At 31.6% G+C, this 17,851-nt stretch overlaps 2 protein-coding genes across 2 annotated transcripts; one reads left to right on the forward strand and one right to left on the reverse strand.

Moving 5' to 3' along the window:
- Positions 1–6,702: 6,702 nt before the first annotated feature.
- Positions 6,703–9,575, forward strand: LOC106775270. Its single transcript, XM_014662375.2, has 3 exons — positions 6,703–7,073; positions 7,903–8,039; positions 8,361–9,575. Exons 1-3 carry the CDS (start codon positions 6,948–6,950, stop codon positions 9,148–9,150), a joined length of 1,053 nt encoding a protein of 350 aa, XP_014517861.1. The 5' UTR covers positions 6,703–6,947; the 3' UTR covers positions 9,151–9,575.
- Positions 9,576–11,133: 1,558 nt separating this feature from the next.
- On the reverse strand, positions 11,134–16,879 carry LOC106772365 (dolichyl-diphosphooligosaccharide--protein glycosyltransferase subunit STT3B). The gene is made up of 6 exons (XM_014658741.2): positions 15,750–16,879; positions 14,376–14,912; positions 13,563–14,017; positions 12,674–12,796; positions 12,049–12,108; positions 11,134–11,539 (listed from the first exon to the last, which is right to left on the reverse strand). Exons 1-6 carry the CDS (start codon positions 16,614–16,616, stop codon positions 11,410–11,412), a joined length of 2,172 nt encoding a protein of 723 aa, XP_014514227.1. The 5' UTR covers positions 16,617–16,879; the 3' UTR covers positions 11,134–11,409.
- Between the last annotated feature and the right edge of the window lie 972 nt (positions 16,880–17,851).

Raw genomic sequence — 17,851 nt, forward strand, 5'->3', positions numbered from 1 at the left:
ACAGAGAATGAAAATAAAGAGAATCTGAAGAAAAAAAATGAAATACATTGTATAGAGCAAGTTATTTAGTAATGGATGGACAAATTTTTATATTAATATAATTACACAATTGTTTCTCGCATTCTTCATGTTTATTATTTTGGAAAAAAATCTACTATAATTACACAATTATTTCTCGCATTCTTCATGTGTTTGTGTTTGCATATATTGATGGCTAATATAGGAAGAGTAAGACACGATTAAATCATTTTTCCTTATATATTTTCATCTTAATAGAATCACACACGAAATTGTTACAACTTTCATATCAAACCCTTCTATAAAAAAAAAGTAAGATTTAATGTTATAAATATTTAAACTTTTTAACTTAAAGTCATTATATAACTTTGAACTACAACAATTATTAATAAATAAATTATGTAATTTTTCAATGACGTTATTGAAAGAGTAGAACATATTATAATCTCAAACATATGCTTCCTACACCGTTCGAAAGATTGATTTTGAAGTATACAAATATCACTTTTCAACTATCTATTGACATCTCATTTAGTTGATGAATATTTTATTAGTTAAAGATTTTGACTAACCTTATATATCACAATAAAGCTGCAATCTAAATATTAGGCACTGATTGACTTGATTAATTTGTTTGGCACTACTTTATGACACCAATAACTTCTTTTTTACTTTTATGCAATCGGAAATTGTTCTTTCAACTAATGAAAGAAGGTATGAAACCAATACTTGTAGAAGTGTAATTTACACTAATCCACACTCATTGATGGCTTATCATCTCAATAATTACACTTTTTTTTCGTAAAAAGAAGTGTTTAAGCAAGCCATTCAAGTTCTTACACTTGGTCACTAGTTAGGTACCATAACATTGGTAAGGTAAATTGTAGAAATTTATGAATTAATTTGATTGCTTCTGTTGTGATTAATATAGGGTTTGACTAATAATGGCTATATGGTCTTTAAAAATGAAGATTTACGAGGTTTAATTTAATAAGTGATGGGTAAATGATATTTAAAAAATAACATTAAACTATAACTAATTTATTTAATATATAATTTATTATTAAATGTAAAATATAAATCATTTTTACCTGTAATTGTATACTTGATATATTCATATTTATAATAGAAATTAAAACCGTTCATATTTAAAATATCATAGTTGATACAAAATAATAATTAGTTATGGAATAAATTTTTTTAAAATAAATAAACAATGATAATTTAACATGATTATATATTATCTGTGAGACAAAAAATAGTTAATTTTAATGTTTTTATAAACAAAGGTATTCTTGTCCCAGCAATAAAAAGAGACCTACAAATGATGTGGATATGAAGGTTGTGGAGGACGCCAAACTCAAAGATATGAATGTCAAAAATCTTTTGTTTTAAACAATTGATAGAGAAATCTTAAAAACTATTCTTGATAAGGGAACACAGAAGACAATTTGGGACTCCATGAAATTGAAATATTTAGGGTCCACACGAGTGAAGAGGGCAGAACTTTAAACCCTGAGAAGGAAATTTGAGTTACTTGCTATGAAAGAAGGTGAAAAGTAGATAGTTTCTTGAGTCAAACCTTGATCATGGTAAATAAGATGAAGACCAACAATGAGAAAATGGAGCAAAACACAATGGTTCGTAAAATACTCCGCCCTTTAACGAACAAACTCAATTATGTTGTTTGTTCAATAGAGGAGTTCAATGATCTAAGTATGTTAATCATTGATGAGTTGCATGGAAGCTTACTTATACATGAACAACGAATGTTGAGATAACAAAAGGAGGAACATGTGTTGAAAATGTTCCAGGAAGATAGATTAAGTCACGAGAGAGGTTGAGGTGTATCTAGAGAAGGTCGTGGTTGTTGGTTTGTCCACACAACAACCAAATATACCAAGTATACTAGGTAGTTTATAATATAACAAGTATCATATTCACAGATATTTGACAAAAAAACATAATGTTTTAATTGGTTTGATCCTTGATATGATTGCAACTGAATGGAAGAACTCACGTAATATATGATGTTTATTATATTCCGTAGGCTGAAAAACAATATCTTAAGCATAGGACAACTTCAAGAGAAAAGGTTAGTGGATTGAAATTGCAAAGTATTTCATACTTGAAAATTATTTATGTTTCTAGCTAAAATTGTTTTAGAAAAAAAAAAAACTTACATGTGGCACTGGTGCTTTCAACACCTAGATCACAAGGCTCTAAACACCATTTCCAACAAGAAGATGGTGATTATACAATAACCCACAGGGTTCAAAATAAAAGAAAAAAAAAAGGGAAAAGTTTACAAGCTAAAGAAAGCCCTATATGACCTTAAACAAGCACTAGAAGCCTGATACAACATAATTAAAGCTTACTTTACACCTGAAAAGTTTGATAAATATCCAAGTGAACGCACACTCTTTACAAAGTCACAAGAAGGTAAAATATTAATAGTCAATCTTTATGTTGATGATTTTGGGAATCATAAAACCATGTGTGAAGAGTTTAAAACTTCAATTATGTTGGAATTTGACGTGTTTAACTTGGGAAAGATAAAACATTTTTTGGAAAGAAATTAAACGGTGTTCAATTGGAATTTTTCTTTGTCAAAGGAGGTATATATGAGCAGCATTGTCTAGATTTGACACAGGTGATATTATTACTGTCAAAAATCCAATAATACCAAAAACAAAGTTGTGTAAACATGAAGGAGGGGTGAGAGTTGTGCAACATTATTTAAACAATTGGTAGGGAGTCTAATGTATCTTATTGTAACCAAACCTAACTTGATGTATGCTCTTAGTTTGATAAAAAAAAGCTTATATCCAATCCTTCTATGTTACATTAGACTAAACAAAACGAATTTTAAAATATTTAAAGAGAAGAATTCTAAAATATTTAAAAGGAACAACTAACTTTGGCAGTTTTCATAAATAAAGAGGAAGAAGCTTATTTGAAGGAGGAAAATTAATTTTAAAAATATAAATTATTATTTCCCTTTATATTTACTCTTTTTATTAAAATATATAATTTTTATATTAGTTTTCTACTTTTTTATATTAAATTCAACTAATTAATTAAATATTTAATTAATTCATTATTTACTTAAACCAAACACAAGAAAATTACTATTTTAACAGGTATATACTTTCATTTTTCTTTAACGGTAATAAAAAATAGGCTAAAATCTTTTTTTTTTCTCTACCTTATAAAAGATTTAATTAAATCTTGAATTTTTACTTGTTTTAATTTAGTTTTATAAATTCTAAAAATATTTGATTAAGTATGTCCGTTATTGACATTAATTTTTTAAAATTTAATAGCAACTCACTCCGTTAAAAAATAAAATTAATTTTATTTTTGAATAGAATGATTCAATGTATAAATATTAAAAAAATTAACATTAATCTAACAAAAATATTTTAATTAAATCATTTAAAAAATTAACTTAAATCAAAGAAAAATTAGAGATTAAAGATGTAATTGAATTATGATAAAATTTAGGGAAAAGAAAATTAGTTTAAAAAACCATTTTTTTTTGTAAACAAATAATATATTAAAACGTACATACACTTTATCTATACATAAAACTTCAATTTAGCACATTTGACATGATAGATACTAGCTGTATCAATTTTTGCATTCACTTTTAATAAATTAAAAACTGTAGTTTTTAACTTTTGATGTAGATTTTTCTTAATAAAAATTTTCAAAACATTATTAATTAAACAACATATTAAAATCTTAAAACAATAAAATAGCATATAGTTAAATAGTGTGCATTTTATGTTTACGATAACAATGTAATAATTAACTTCATAAACTAAACTTTAAAAAAAGTATACAAATATCTTTAATATCATTTAGTGAATGCATGTAGTTTCTATCACGTTGACTGTTTTGAGTAATCTTTCACACGTTATAATAAAGTATATATATATATATATATATATATATATATATATATATATATATATATATATATATATATATATTAGAACCCTGAGAAAAAAGGAATCTTAAGAATGTGAAAGAATCCATTGACTTGATTGCAGCAGCACTGTTTGACTTTGATTATTTGTTAGGCATTAGTTTATGACAGCTATTACTCTTTTTTTACTTTTCAGTGTTCAGAAATTCTATTTTTAACTAATCTGGAAAAATACCAATAGCACTGTAATTTATTCAATAAATTCGCATCTTTTTTTCTGAAGAATTATTTAAGCAAACAGTTATTTTAAACAAACATTAAATAATGAACATTTTTCTTTGTGTTTAAAGATGATAATAAGTGATATTTTATTAGTGTTTATATTTGTCAACTTCTTTTATGAGGGTATTTATCAACTAAGATTTGATAAATAATATTAAATGCTATGTTTTATTGAGAAAAAAAATTAATGTTTAACATTTTTTTATAAATGTCAGTAAAACTATTTAAAAAACAGTATAAAAAATTAAAAATCACTCAATGTTCAGATCGACAAAATAAGGAACAATTAATGTCTCAAGCAATTTTTTTACAAAAATGTTGGTGCAAGAGCACATGATTTGGTTCTTGTCATTTGCTTGCACAAATTTTCTTCTTGAAACTTATATAAAAGTTATTAAAATAATCAAATGTTCATTTTTCTAATTGTCTTTAAATATTTTAAAGAAAAAAAAACAAAAGCAATACACTCAACTTTCTTGATGTAGAGAAAACATTGAAATATATTAAAACAATGTGTAATAAAAAGTTTAAGTTTGTGGGATTTTTCACACACAATAACAATACAATGTCATGGCATTCGATGCATTTTTCTATCCTAAATTAATACATTATGGGTCCAAATTTGACAACCAATACATAAGTTACAGTCGTTTAAAGTTTTGTTGAAAATGAGTTTCAAAAATTATATATTTGCGATCAAACCAAAAGCTTATGAAATTTTAATCTAATTTAATTTTTTAACTTTAGAAATATAATTTTTTTTAATAAAATTTTGCAAAGTTATTTAAAATTTTATAAATATTTTTTAATTAACATAACATTAAAGTAAAAAAACATATGAAATAGTATAAACAATTTATATATTATTCTGAAACATGTTTAAAATGTTAAATAAACCTATAAATAATTTGATTAAAAAATTAAATTTAATCATTTTTAAAATTAAAAGACTTAATTAAACTAAAATTTGAAAAAAAGATAATTTTCACTAAAAGAACATATTTAATTTTTTATTTAATAAAACTTATTATTTGTTGGACTCATTATAAAGACCATATAATATAACTGAATTTACTATATATAAATATTTATATCTCAATCTCACCAATGTATAAATTAAAGGGGTGCTCACATCACACTAATGAAAATAAGACCAAATTCTTATATACAAAATGAGAGGAAATAATAAAGAAATGAAGAATGAGAGATACCACCAAACAATAATACAGAAAAGAAAAGAAGGCAATGAGATAAAAATGAAAGAGTTGAAAAGTGTAACAATCATTATGGGACCACATAGTTGAGTGGTTTTGGCTATGTTATATACTATGTGTCGGTGCACACATATCTCTCACCGCGTTAACCTATTATATAAAATTCCCAACATTAATACAACATTTCCCTCTTTATTATTACACTTTACAACACTACAAATTACACACTTTTCAAAAAATTAAACACACAAATTTACCAAAAACAATAAACAATCGAGAAACTCGATTAAGAAATTGACGAAAGAAATCATTGTGATTCCAAATCTAAAAGTGCTTCGAATGAGTTTGTTTGCACAATCATTTGACTTTCTTTGTTTTTTTCTCTTTGGTTTTAGTAATTTGCATAATGCCATATTGAAATTGCTTGAAACCATTGTTTATTTAAAACAATGAGTCGTGTTTCCAATGTCATCAATTTCCTTACACTTTAATTTATCTTTTCTTATTGGAATAAAGTATTCTTCTATGGAAAACAAACAAACAATTTTATGAAAATTGTAAATACAAAGTGTTGAATATCTATCATGAATAAGTTTTAGGAATCAAAATTTGAGTTTTAAGAACATTTACTTCGTGGGTAAAAGTTTTTTTTTTTTTACTTCAAATCTATAAAATAATAAATTTAATGTAATTTAAGAAAAAAAACCTATTTTAAAAAAATAAGCAGTCTTTGTATCGATTCTATAGAATTTTTTATTTGAAGATCTAAATATGAATGACCCTTATAATGATTATTTAGTTTTCATAACAATTATCTTACAAGTCAAACGTATTATATAATATTTTTAATTTTATAGTAACTTTTTATATAGATTAAATTTTACAATAGAAACAAAAAATATTATCTTATGGTAATTCTGGGTACAAATTATATTTATAGGAATTTGTGATTAATGGCAATGTAAAAGAGATTTTTTTAACCATCCATTTGATATTTTTTAAAGATTTTGTGATATTAGTATTAATTTCTCAATTCGTTCACCTTAAAAGATTGACTTAATTTTTTGTTAAGAATCTCAGCAGAAAGAAAAAATGGAAAATTACATGGTTTACATTAATAAAAAGAGGAAAGAAAGAAATTAAATAACAAGAAATTGAAAACTCCCATATTTTGCATTGCAGAAATGGTGTTTGTGTGGAATAAAGTCAAATTCCTGTAGAAGCTTAAAAGGATGAAAAAGAAAGAAACCCATTTTCTTATTTATATTTTCCTCTGAAATCAAAATAAAAATCCCACTCCAATAGCCAAGCTTCCCGTCTATTGTTTCTTTCCTCTATCCATATTCAACTTTCCTTTTCTTCTTCCAAGACCACATTTTTCTTTGACCCTTTTGCTCCCTCTCTGGAATTCCCCTCTTCACCCACTTTCCCTTTAAGTCAATTTCATGTGTCTCTGTCTTAGATCGTAGATCTTGCTGTCGGTGGGTTGATCGGAGTAGATGTCGCCGTCAAACGGGTTGCAGAACGGCGGCGGCGGAGGCGGCGGTAATGGGTTGAGTTACATAGAGCACCAGGTTTCAAAGTTTGACACTCTTGCTGGTGTGGCGATCAAGTATGGTGTTGAGGTAATCTCTTCTCTGTGCTTCTTTTGGGTTCGGACTTTGAATTGGTTCAGGCATGGTAAAGTTGGTTGCTTTTTATATTCGTGGTTTTGGGTCATGTAGTTTCCTTCTTTTTGTTTTTCCAGGTGTGCTAAATTGTATTTTTTTAGTTTAAGGGTTTTAGATGTATATGAACGAGAATACAAGATAAAGATTTCGTGTGTTATGATTTAGTTTTCAAGATTCTCTGTATTTTTTGGAGGGATTGAGGTTTGTGTTTTGTTTTTTACCCTTTCGGGGTAAGCTAATCTGACACAACCTTCGGAGTCAAGTGCCTCAGTTTTTCCTCTAATCATTAGTAATGCCAATAGGGAGAGTGTGTTAAATGGGTAAACCTTATAGTGTGTATGGTTCTTCGTTATTTGGGAGTATTAAATCCGTGATTATTTCGTTGTGTTTCACTCTCCACTTTTAGGATGTTTTTGGTGATAGATTGAAAGATTATGGATAGGAAAATAAAGACAGGAATGAATGGTTCTCAGTTTTGACAGCTGTTTTATGGGAGAAAGGTTGGGAAACTGGGAACAAATAATTTATCCCCTTTCATCTTATGAATGCTTTCATTTGTTCTTTGCATTGGTTAGATCTTTACATAGTTAACACTATATGAACGTAATGCATTCTCTTTTAGAAATGCCTTTATAAGAGACACAGGTGATATTGTATGGCACATGGAAAATCACAGTTCTATTGACTGTTTTTTGAGATGCCTACACCTCACTCTGAATTACTTTATGCTCTCTGATAAAATGGTACTGAAATCTTCTGATAAAATTTCCTTGTAATGATTTAGGTAGCTGACGTCAAAAGGATGAATGGCTTAGCCACAGATCTTCAAATGTTTGCACTGAAGACATTGAAAATTCCATTGCCAGGACGTCATCCACCATCTCCTGCCCCTGGTCCACAAGATGAACCTGCCAAGTCGGGGTACTTCAGTTGTACTCATTTCAGTTTTTTTTCCTTGTCAATTGCAATATCTTCCTTCCCTAATTTGTTAATGTAGCATGTTGTGTATATTATAGAACAATCTACTCCTTTTAGATTTTGACAGCAGTCCTTGCCCCAAACTTGAAATTACAAGTGCTGAATATTTTAAGTTCAGTGAATGAAATAGCTGAATAATGAAGTTTACATTGATTCTTAGAATTTGTTGCAGATAACATAGCTTCACCAGCCAGTAACTTTGATTTATATTTAAGATCCTGTGCTGGATTATGGAAACTCATTTTTAACTGAAACTCATTGCAGAGATTCTAGCGTTGAGAGGAAACCCATACGCATAGGTCAATCTGCCATGAAGGAACCTCTCCTGTCCTTACGACTGAAACCTCCTCAACCAAATATTTCTCCAGCTATGAGCATTTTACAGAAATTCTATGGCCTCAAATCTTCAGATTCTAAAGACACATTCAATGGAACAGAAATGGCAGTTTATACACCCGTGAGTTCTGATCATTCTAGAGGGGAATGGCTTCCCAAAGCTTCTCCAATTTCAGACCTTCCATCAGCAACAAATGATTACCCCAAGTCAACAAATTTAGTCTATGATCTACTGACAGGGGATGGTGATTACACTCCTCTTGCAGAAATTGTGGACGGAGGATCTGAGAAGTCTGATGAGAAATCTGTCCGAAGACGTCAGAAAGCTGAAGTTGATAATGGAGCCACTACCCCAGAAAAGTTTTTGAAAGAAGGAAATGGCAATGGATCAAATGGTTTTTCTTCAACCGGAAAAACATTAGCCATGAGGCCGAAATCGGCTAGCCGAGCAGCACTGTTTCCTGATTCAGAATCAGGATGGTTAGATTCAATTCCAGTGGGGTTGGGAGAATCTATATTCACCGATGCCCTTTCTGGTGTGCGCAAATCATCTAGTGCATCAAGCCTCAGAGAGCAGGAAAAGATCAACTCAGCAACAGCCTGGTCGCCGGCAATATGGAACTTGAAACCAGACTTGCAAGCAGCCATTTCCAAGCCTATCTTTGATGGTTTGCCAATTCCAATCACTGGCCGCAGAAGCAAAGCTGCCCTTGATTAGTGTAAATTGATTCCCTTTTGAGCAAATTATTTTTTGACATTACATGAACATAAATTGCAACAGATGCACAACTGCTTCAGGTTAGTAAGCCTGAACAGAAGGTAAAGAAAAAAAAAAGGAAGAAAAACAAGATTACACAACTAGGATATTTATTTATTCCAAGCCTAGGAAGGGGTAGATGACCTCCTAAGGAGAAAAGTTTCAGCAGTAAGAAACTGAGTAAAAGGTGCTTGAAAATGCTAAGCAACTGGTTTTTCATGTGTACCAATAATGTAAATCGGTCAATCCCACCTGGGTTATAAAGAGTTATTTACATATTCATAATTTCCTTTGTTAAATGATGGAGTCAAGTGAAAGTCACTCTGTTCAGTGGTTAACTGTATCATGTTATTATTATTGAATACATTATGTAAGTATTTATCATATTTTTTCTTCAGACCAATTATACTGCAATAGGATTTAATTTGTTTAAACCATGTTTACAGGGTTACTTTACTGCAATGGGATTTGTTCTTTTACCCTCATTCATATATCTAACATGTGGGTGTATTCTGTTATCTGTTATAAGCAATGAAGCTCTTCATCTTATGTTGATTATTTGATTATGCTAATTTCATGTGCCATTTCTAATAATAGTGTTGATGTTGGTAAGTCTTAAGGATTCAAAATGTATATAATGAAAATATAAAGCTCCATGAAGTGGTCCATCCTCCAATCATGGGCACATGGTACAAGGTCTGTTATCGTGTTCATACGCAAAGTATGGTGGTTGCGTTTTTCACATAAATGTACATTATTAAAGTTGTGATGAAACGAGTAAAGAAAAAGTGTTGAAATGAAATTAAACAACGTGTGATGAAGGGATTAATTAAGTCACATGCGTGTTCCCTCTTTCTATTACACGAGATAATGACACAGGCACATGGCCTAATCACATTACCGACACACAAACATATATTATCATTGCTGAAGTTTAAAATGGGTGGCTATGATTTTTTGATTTTGGTTTTTCGTAGGAAATGTATTACAAAGATTCTGTCTCAAACAAGCCATCACATTCTAATGTCTCTAATCCTTTCACTCCCTCGATTCCTTTTTATTTTCCAGTGTATATATTTAATAAACCAATTGACTATTTATTAACTTAATGAATTAGTTTATAAATTAATTTGATCAACACAAGATAATTTGACAAACATCTCAGATTAATTTATTATAGGAATTTCTAGTTTATAGATTTAAAATGCTTGACATATCTTCTAATTTTAGCTTATTTAATTTTCTCATTATTGTCCTATATATTTTAATACATTTTTTATTTTTAACTTTATTTATATATTATTAATTTTAAGTTTACAGATACAATTAATTAATGTAGTATTTATACTATTTACTGATTTTATGCCGTTCAAAATAAAATAAGTGTAACTCTATAAATTGAAGTAATATAAATTTTATTTCATAATTTTACATGAAAACTAAATACAACAAAAAATATATAAAAAAAGATTAATTTAAATAAAAAAAATTAAAAATTAGATCAATTCATTTAAACAAAATGAATTACCCAAATAAAAAGATATACAACTTTCATGGTAAATATTTTATTGTATGAAAATATAAACAAAAGTTCAGTTATTTTAAACGGAACTAAAATTATAATTATATAAATTATGCTTTTTTCAAAAAACCTACAATTTTCATTTATATTTATCATCTAATTCATCCGTTAATTTACTGAACATTTATAATCTATCAAGTTAACTTACTAATTTGAAACTTATAACCTACAAGCTTATTAATACTACTCAGCATAACAGCCACCAATTGGCTTAACAGTTAATTTTGCCACGTTAAACCTTCGAAAGGGGGGAAAACATCAACTCACGATCTATTATTTTAAAAATGAAAGTTTACATTATACTGTTTCCTTTATGCAACGTGTATTTATATATTTGAAACTAAATATTAGGCTATTAACCATAGCAAAATGATTTGTTTGGCTCGGTTCTAAAAGTGGTATTACGTCAATATTGTATAATCTGTGGCAAATATGTGACAACAAGCCAATAAGTTAAGTTGGCAGTAAGTCATAAACTGTAGTGAAGAGAAACAAAATCCATAAAATGAGCTCAACTAATTCTACATACTTCAAAAATGGTCCAGACGCTCAAGTTCATTAGAAAGCTATCATTTCCCGCGGAGAAAACAGTCTTTGTTTTTTGCATTTTTTGGGCATTTGGGGATGGGAGATTAGAGTTACCATCTGTTTTTAGGAGGTTTCACTTTATAAATACGAACTATCCAATTCTGTGTAGTGAATGCCTCTTCCAAGTACTCGAGCTTTATGTCCTTATTTCCAATTTCAACACCTCTAGCGCGATCATATCTGTCATTGCATCAAACAGAACATATTAACATGCAGACACACAGTATTACACAAATCATCATTGAGGATGGTCCATTGGACAAACGGATAAAAGGATTCATATTTTATTCCTATAAAAGCGAAGATAACAATGTTGCAGGAAACACCTAGTTATGAAAATTTAGGTTTGATATAAGGCTGTAATTTAAACTAGAGATTCTGGGAGTAAACATATTTCACTCTAAGTGCTTACTACACTAAATATTTACATGGGCGGCTACCCTAAACTTATTCATAACATAATCTTACCCTACATTGGATGAGTAAATTATAAAAAAATAAATAGACTTATCAAAGTCCAAAATCTTAAAACATAATTTGGATATTTTTAACGAGTATGATTTCCATATAGCTAACTAATCAAAGTAGCTTAGCTTCTTCATTCCCNTTGTCAAAACCACTAATGTAAGGACACCTAGATTTTTTGGAGTATTTGTAAAAATTGTACAAACAAGAGCCATGGAACTTACCCGGGTAGCTTTCCATATTCTGTTGTCAACTCCCCAAACCGATAATAAGATAGCTTGTACCTAAGAATCATAGATAAGAAAAATATAATTAAATTCAACAAGTATTAATTCATCAAGTGCCTTTACATACGATGCAAATACCAGCAAATATTATCCTGAAGTCCTGAACAATATCCTTTCTCCACTCTTTTTAATGCTCTTAGAAAAACCTGATTCGCACTGGGAAACACTAGGGTAGCATAGCATTCACCCTTACTTTTACTTTAAATATTACTAATTGAAAACTGTTCGACAGTGTACTTGGGGTCTTGGGATTCTAAACAAAAAAAAACACTCCTTTTATGGTAAGAGCCTCTACAAAACATTGTTTTGCACTTCTCTTTTTAAGGAAAAGAGAACCCAAAATAAGGTAAATCAAATAATATCTAGACAAACCCAAATTCCCTGGTCATAGACTGTTTACAAATTCCAACCTATAAACTTCAGTGCCCCTAGAGGACACGTGTCAACACTTAACTTTTACTCCATCATTTCATCTCGTCAATTTTAGTCCATAATTCTCTATTTTACACCAGAACCCAAACACAGACTAGTAGTGCTAAACTAGTAATGCTACAAAACTTACATGAGACAGTTCAACATCTTTGGAGCAGCTCCTTTATCTACTCGATATTCTCCATTCACAAGGTAATCAGGTTCCTTTATCACAGGAAAAACTCCGCCACCAATTCTCACCATCCAAAGAAATCTACACAAAATTTAGGAATATGTTTTAAAAGTATTGAAAGTGTTATTGCAGAGAAGATAGAGAAATACTAGCACTGTACAAATTAAAATAAGAAACATGAAAATCAGAAGAAAAACTGCAATGTTAATATTTGGGACATACTCAATAAGTGTATATACTTACATCTTCAGACAGGAAAAAAACTTTACACCAGAAAAATCTAACAACATACTATCTAAGCTTACTTCAACCAGTGAAACCATTACAAAGCTAGAAATATTTTTGCATGCCAAAACAAATAAAACAATAATTGGAAATATATATGAATTAAGTTTTCCTAGTTCATGTTTCGATCAAAATCGGCAGCCAATCTGCACAAACTTCATGGTGTATATAAATTTTTTATTTTCTAAAACATATGAAGGCTAGTACGCTCTACTGCTATGAAAGGGGAAGATAAGACACACCATAAAGAATAAGGACAGCCTAAAGGCACCAACTATTGAGATGAGATTCTGAAAAATAGAGTACAGGTGGCTTGAGCTAGAGTGACAACACTTAAAACATCTACATGGTTTATTAGCTTTATCCCAAAAAAGAGGTGAATGCACACTCTATAAAAACACTCCAAGTAACTTATGCTTAAAACAACTCTAATGAAGCCACCTGTATGTGAAACCTCTGAATGCAAGAATTGTCTATTTAGTGTTTTTCATGAAAAAAATGGACACGCACATTATGTAAACATGGATGCAAAAGCAAAACAAAATACTTCATATGGTCTTACTTATTAATGTCATCTGAAGAATAACCAGTAACACCACCAAACACGACTAATACATAGTCCACATCAAGCGATCTCATTATCTCATAAGCCTCATCCTCATAGGATGACATTGCTCGCCCGACAGTAGCTATGTGAGTGTTGTTCCAGGTGTTATTGTCAACAATTACAGTTCTGTTCCCCATGGCAGTGATTTGATAACCATAATCCCACCACGACATCACCTTAGCATCTGGTGGAGTGTTCTGTCGAAGCCAAAAGTATGCTTCACGATAATCATCAAAGATGACCCTTTGGCCATGAGCACCCCTCGCAGCCAAGACAATTGAGGGAGATGAGTAAGCCTCTGATGTAACCCAAGTGCAGTGAATAGCATATCTACTCAGCAAATAGAAAGCACCAAGGAGTAACACAATTGCACCATTCCTTTGGAAAGGCTGGGAGTTGTCAACTACACCCTAAACAACAGCAATTATACACCTATTATTAAGTAGTCACATCAACAGTCACTGTAAAATTAAGGGACAAAAATACCATCTCATACAGTATTTAATATCAATCTAACATGGCAATTACCATACCAGCTGTTTGGTGCCCATTGCCATTTTAGTAATTATTTTGGTTGAAATATACCAAACTACAACAGATTCTTCTTTCTTGTTATTAAAGAAATGAAAGCAAGTGGATAAATTAGAAGGACAGGTACACTCTGTACTGGATTAGCATGTGAAAATAAAGGAGAGAGACTTTCAACACAATAGAATGCAACTCATCTGAAGAAGCCTTTCACTAAATGAGCTACTAAAAGCATCTCACCTTAGAAGAACTTTTTGCAGTGCTAGTTCCTTTAGTAGATCCACTTTGAACAGCTGGGCTCTTGGCCCTCACCACCCGTGTCAAATTTTTTATGGTGGCAGAAACCGCAATAGCACTAATGAGGCACACAGCAGGGGTAGCAACAAGAATCAACCGAACCATAACCCCAGCAAAGTACATGCTTGTAAGACCATACATAACTAAAAAGATTGTGGCATCAGACAAGCGCTTGAAACAAAAATAGAGACCAGCAGGGAAAAGGAACAGCAAGATATGGAAATCAAACATGAAGGATGACCATGCAGTTGGTTGATGCTCAGAGACAGATGCTATAATCGGAATGTGATCCTTGGCATAAGTTGGATCAAGCAAGGAGTAAAACCTCCCAGTCCATGGAGAAATATAACCAGACGCCATGCCCACTCCCAAAGCCACAGCACCAACAGCAACCGCACTGGTCACAGTGATCTTCAAAAAGGACTGAAAGAGCTTGGTGTCACTAAGCAAATGCCTCACCCAATCCAGGAAGAAAAACACCTGCAAAAACAGCCCAAGTTAGACACTAAGAGAAAAACAACTCCCATGAAAGCACAAAACTTAAGCGCAGTTCCTGATGTGCTTTCACCCTTGTTCTTTAATCAAGAACTAAAGTATCAATTTAGTCATCTACATCGGACATTAATACAAATATTTATTATGTTACCAAAATTGAAATTCTAATTTTGACGGAAGAAAAAGTTTTTAAATTTTGGTCACAACTCCATCATAAACCTTGATATTGCAGGAAAATGAAGCCATAATTGAGGGGACAATTCCACTGTAATCCTTAATATTGAAGGAAATTGCAGACAAATGCAGCATCATTCCCAAAAACTTTGATATCGTGGTTGAAATTGCAGTCACAAACTCCAAAAAACCTAGGCATTGTAGCTGAAATCGCAATTGCGGACCATCAATTGTAGCACTCTATCCTAAAATCCTTGACATTGCAAATGAAATCGTGGTTACAAACATTCTTCTAAACCTCATCAAAACTAACTAAAGAGCTGCATCTAAATTTTGTCCCGGATAAAATCCTATACACATTTGTCCGCAATTTCCTGTAACATGAAGTATCCCATCAAAACTGTCACCACAATTTAAAACCTTGGTGGCGTTTACACTCAGAAACCTAGACATTGCAGCCGAAACCACAGCTACACATCGCCAATTATGGTGCAGTATTCCAAATATAAAAATATAACCTTGACATTGTGGCCAATTCGCGAACCCGGACCCGGACCCTTTTTTCAAAACTACCCAAACAACTGTCTCTATTTTTTGTCCCAGATAAAATCCTAAACACACATACACGGAAAGAGAAAAGAAACCAACCTGCAGCAAGAAAAACACACCCATTGACGCCATGTGCTCCCCGGACTGCACATGCTGGAACCCCACAAATCTAATCTGCATTGCCAGCAGCATCCCCAAGACATACATGCAGTTATACGCCACATACAACCTCAACGAGTACCTCCCAGTCACAAGCAGCACCAGCACATAAAGCGGCACCAAATTGATTATAAAAACATAACCTCCCCACGCGGACACCATGTAGAAGTACCCAAACGCCGAACCCAAAGCCCACGCCAGCGACCCAGTGTTCACGGCCTTCACAAAGAGGTAAAAGGTCAGCAGCAGCGCGAAGATCGCCACGCCCTCGTTATCGTAAGAGCCAGCGACGGAGCGCGAGATGTACCCAGGACAGATCGCGATGAGCGCCGCGGCAACAATGCCGGCGCCGGAGTCCCAGACCTCCTTGGCAAAGAAATACGCGACGAGAGTGGTATTGGAGGCGAAGAAAGGGGCCGTGAGGACGCAGACCTCCCGGATGTGAACGAAGAGGCGGAGGAAGCGGAGTAGGGAGTGAATGGCAGCGGCGGTGAGCATGAGGCCAGGGTAAAGCGTGCCGCCGATGATGCGGCCGAGCGGGTACCAGGACTCGTAGTCGAACCAGTTCCAGAACTCGGCGAAGCCATTGCGAGTGAGGAAGAGCGTGGTGCGGTAGTTGAAGTAGGGGTCGAACTCGTGGATCATGGACTCATAGCGGAGGACGCTGAAGAGGCGCGTGATGAAGGCGAGGACGTAGATGAGGGCGAGTGTGGCGACGCGGATGAGGAGCTCCTGCTGCTTGGTCTTGAGCTTTAGGGTTTTGGGGAGCGAGAAGGAGTTGATGGAGGGTTTGAGATCTTGAGCCATTGTTGAAGATTTGAAGATGAAGAACAATGGTGGAATTAGGGTTTCATGGAGAAATCGGAAATGGAATGACAGTGGATCTGAATCTTGTGACGATGGAATGAAGAAGAGTCAGAGTCAACGGTTTGTTGGAATGAAATCCAGAGTAGGGATTGGCATACAACAGATTCCAAACACTACCTTTGGGTTTGGATCCAAACTACACTACACACACACACACTCTCTTTCTCTCCGGTGTCACTGTCCACCACACTCAAACATATAACACGTGTTTTTTTTATTTTGGTACTTTGAGGTTGTTTACTCATTAATACACTGTTTTCTAACATAAAACGCTCATTAAACTGAATGTCAGACACTGTTTATATATATATATATATATATATATATATATATATATATATATATATATATATATATATATATATATATATATATATATATATATAATATACACTGTGTATTTTGTATTTATGAATAATTATCATTATTAAAATGGATTGTTTTTATATATATTTATATTGCTTTCGCATTCGGAATTTAAGCTTAATTTATTGTGTTTGTTAACTACCTTTTACGTGAAGATGTTACTAAGAAGGCAACGTAGAATATGTTAGTGATACAACTGAAGAGAATCAAATTACTAGCAATAATGATTTTCCATTTGTAAAGTTAAACATTTAATTATGCTTAATTGTGATTATTTAGGTAAAAATGTGTAAAAACTCTATAAAATGTATACCATGTTAAAGATGAGTCCTTAATCACAAGTATAATAACACCCCCACATAACCACTAAAGCATGGGAGTTTGTACTTGTAATATGGAATTTTAATTTTCTTTTATTTTATTTACTTTCATAGGCATGGAACTAATTGTGTGAATAAATTTGAAAATAAATTAAATGGGCAAAAGTATGTTTCTCGTGTTTATGTAGTATGAGCTAACCTTTTGGTTAAGATTCGCTTCATCTTATAAAAAGAAAATCATTCTAACTTTTGTCAGAATCAACTCGATTTATCAAATATTATTATAGAGTTATCAAATATAATTTTTTTTATTTCAAAATACTATATACTTTTTGATAATTTATATACTTAAATTAAATTTTAGAAATGTGAGCAAATCACTAAATTTGAATTTCTTAGTTTAGCTCGATATATAACTACTAAGTAATACACATTATTTAAATTTCGTTAAAATATTAATTTAGTTCCTAATTCTTTTAGTTTTATCAA

The sequence above is a fragment of the Vigna radiata genome, chromosome 1 (genome assembly GCF_000741045.1).
Source record: "Vigna radiata var. radiata cultivar VC1973A chromosome 1, Vradiata_ver6, whole genome shotgun sequence".
NCBI classification, from domain to species: Eukaryota; Viridiplantae; Streptophyta; class Magnoliopsida; order Fabales; family Fabaceae; genus Vigna; species Vigna radiata.

Bases quoted from the DNA above. Each gene is read 5' to 3' on its own strand.
- LOC106775270 (XM_014662375.2), top strand. From the start codon at position 6,948: ATGTCGCCGTCAAACGGGTTGCAGAACGGCGGCGGCGGAGGCGGCGGT. The intron at 7,074-7,902 runs GTAATCTCTTCT...GTAATGATTTAG, and splicing joins CGATCAAGTATGGTGTTGAG to GTAGCTGACGTCAAAAGGAT. The intron at 8,040-8,360 runs GTACTTCAGTTG...AACTCATTGCAG, and splicing joins GATGAACCTGCCAAGTCGGG to AGATTCTAGCGTTGAGAGGA.
- LOC106772365 (XM_014658741.2), bottom strand. From the start codon at position 16,616: ATGGCTCAAGATCTCAAACCCTCCATCAACTCCTTCTCGCTCCCCAAA. The intron at 14,913-15,749 runs GTTGGTTTCTTT...CTGTTTTTGCAG, and splicing joins GTGTGTTTTTCTTGCTGCAG to GTGTTTTTCTTCCTGGATTG. The intron at 12,109-12,673 runs GTAAGTTTTGTA...TATGATTCTTAG, and splicing joins AAGATGTTGAACTGTCTCAT to GTACAAGCTATCTTATTATC.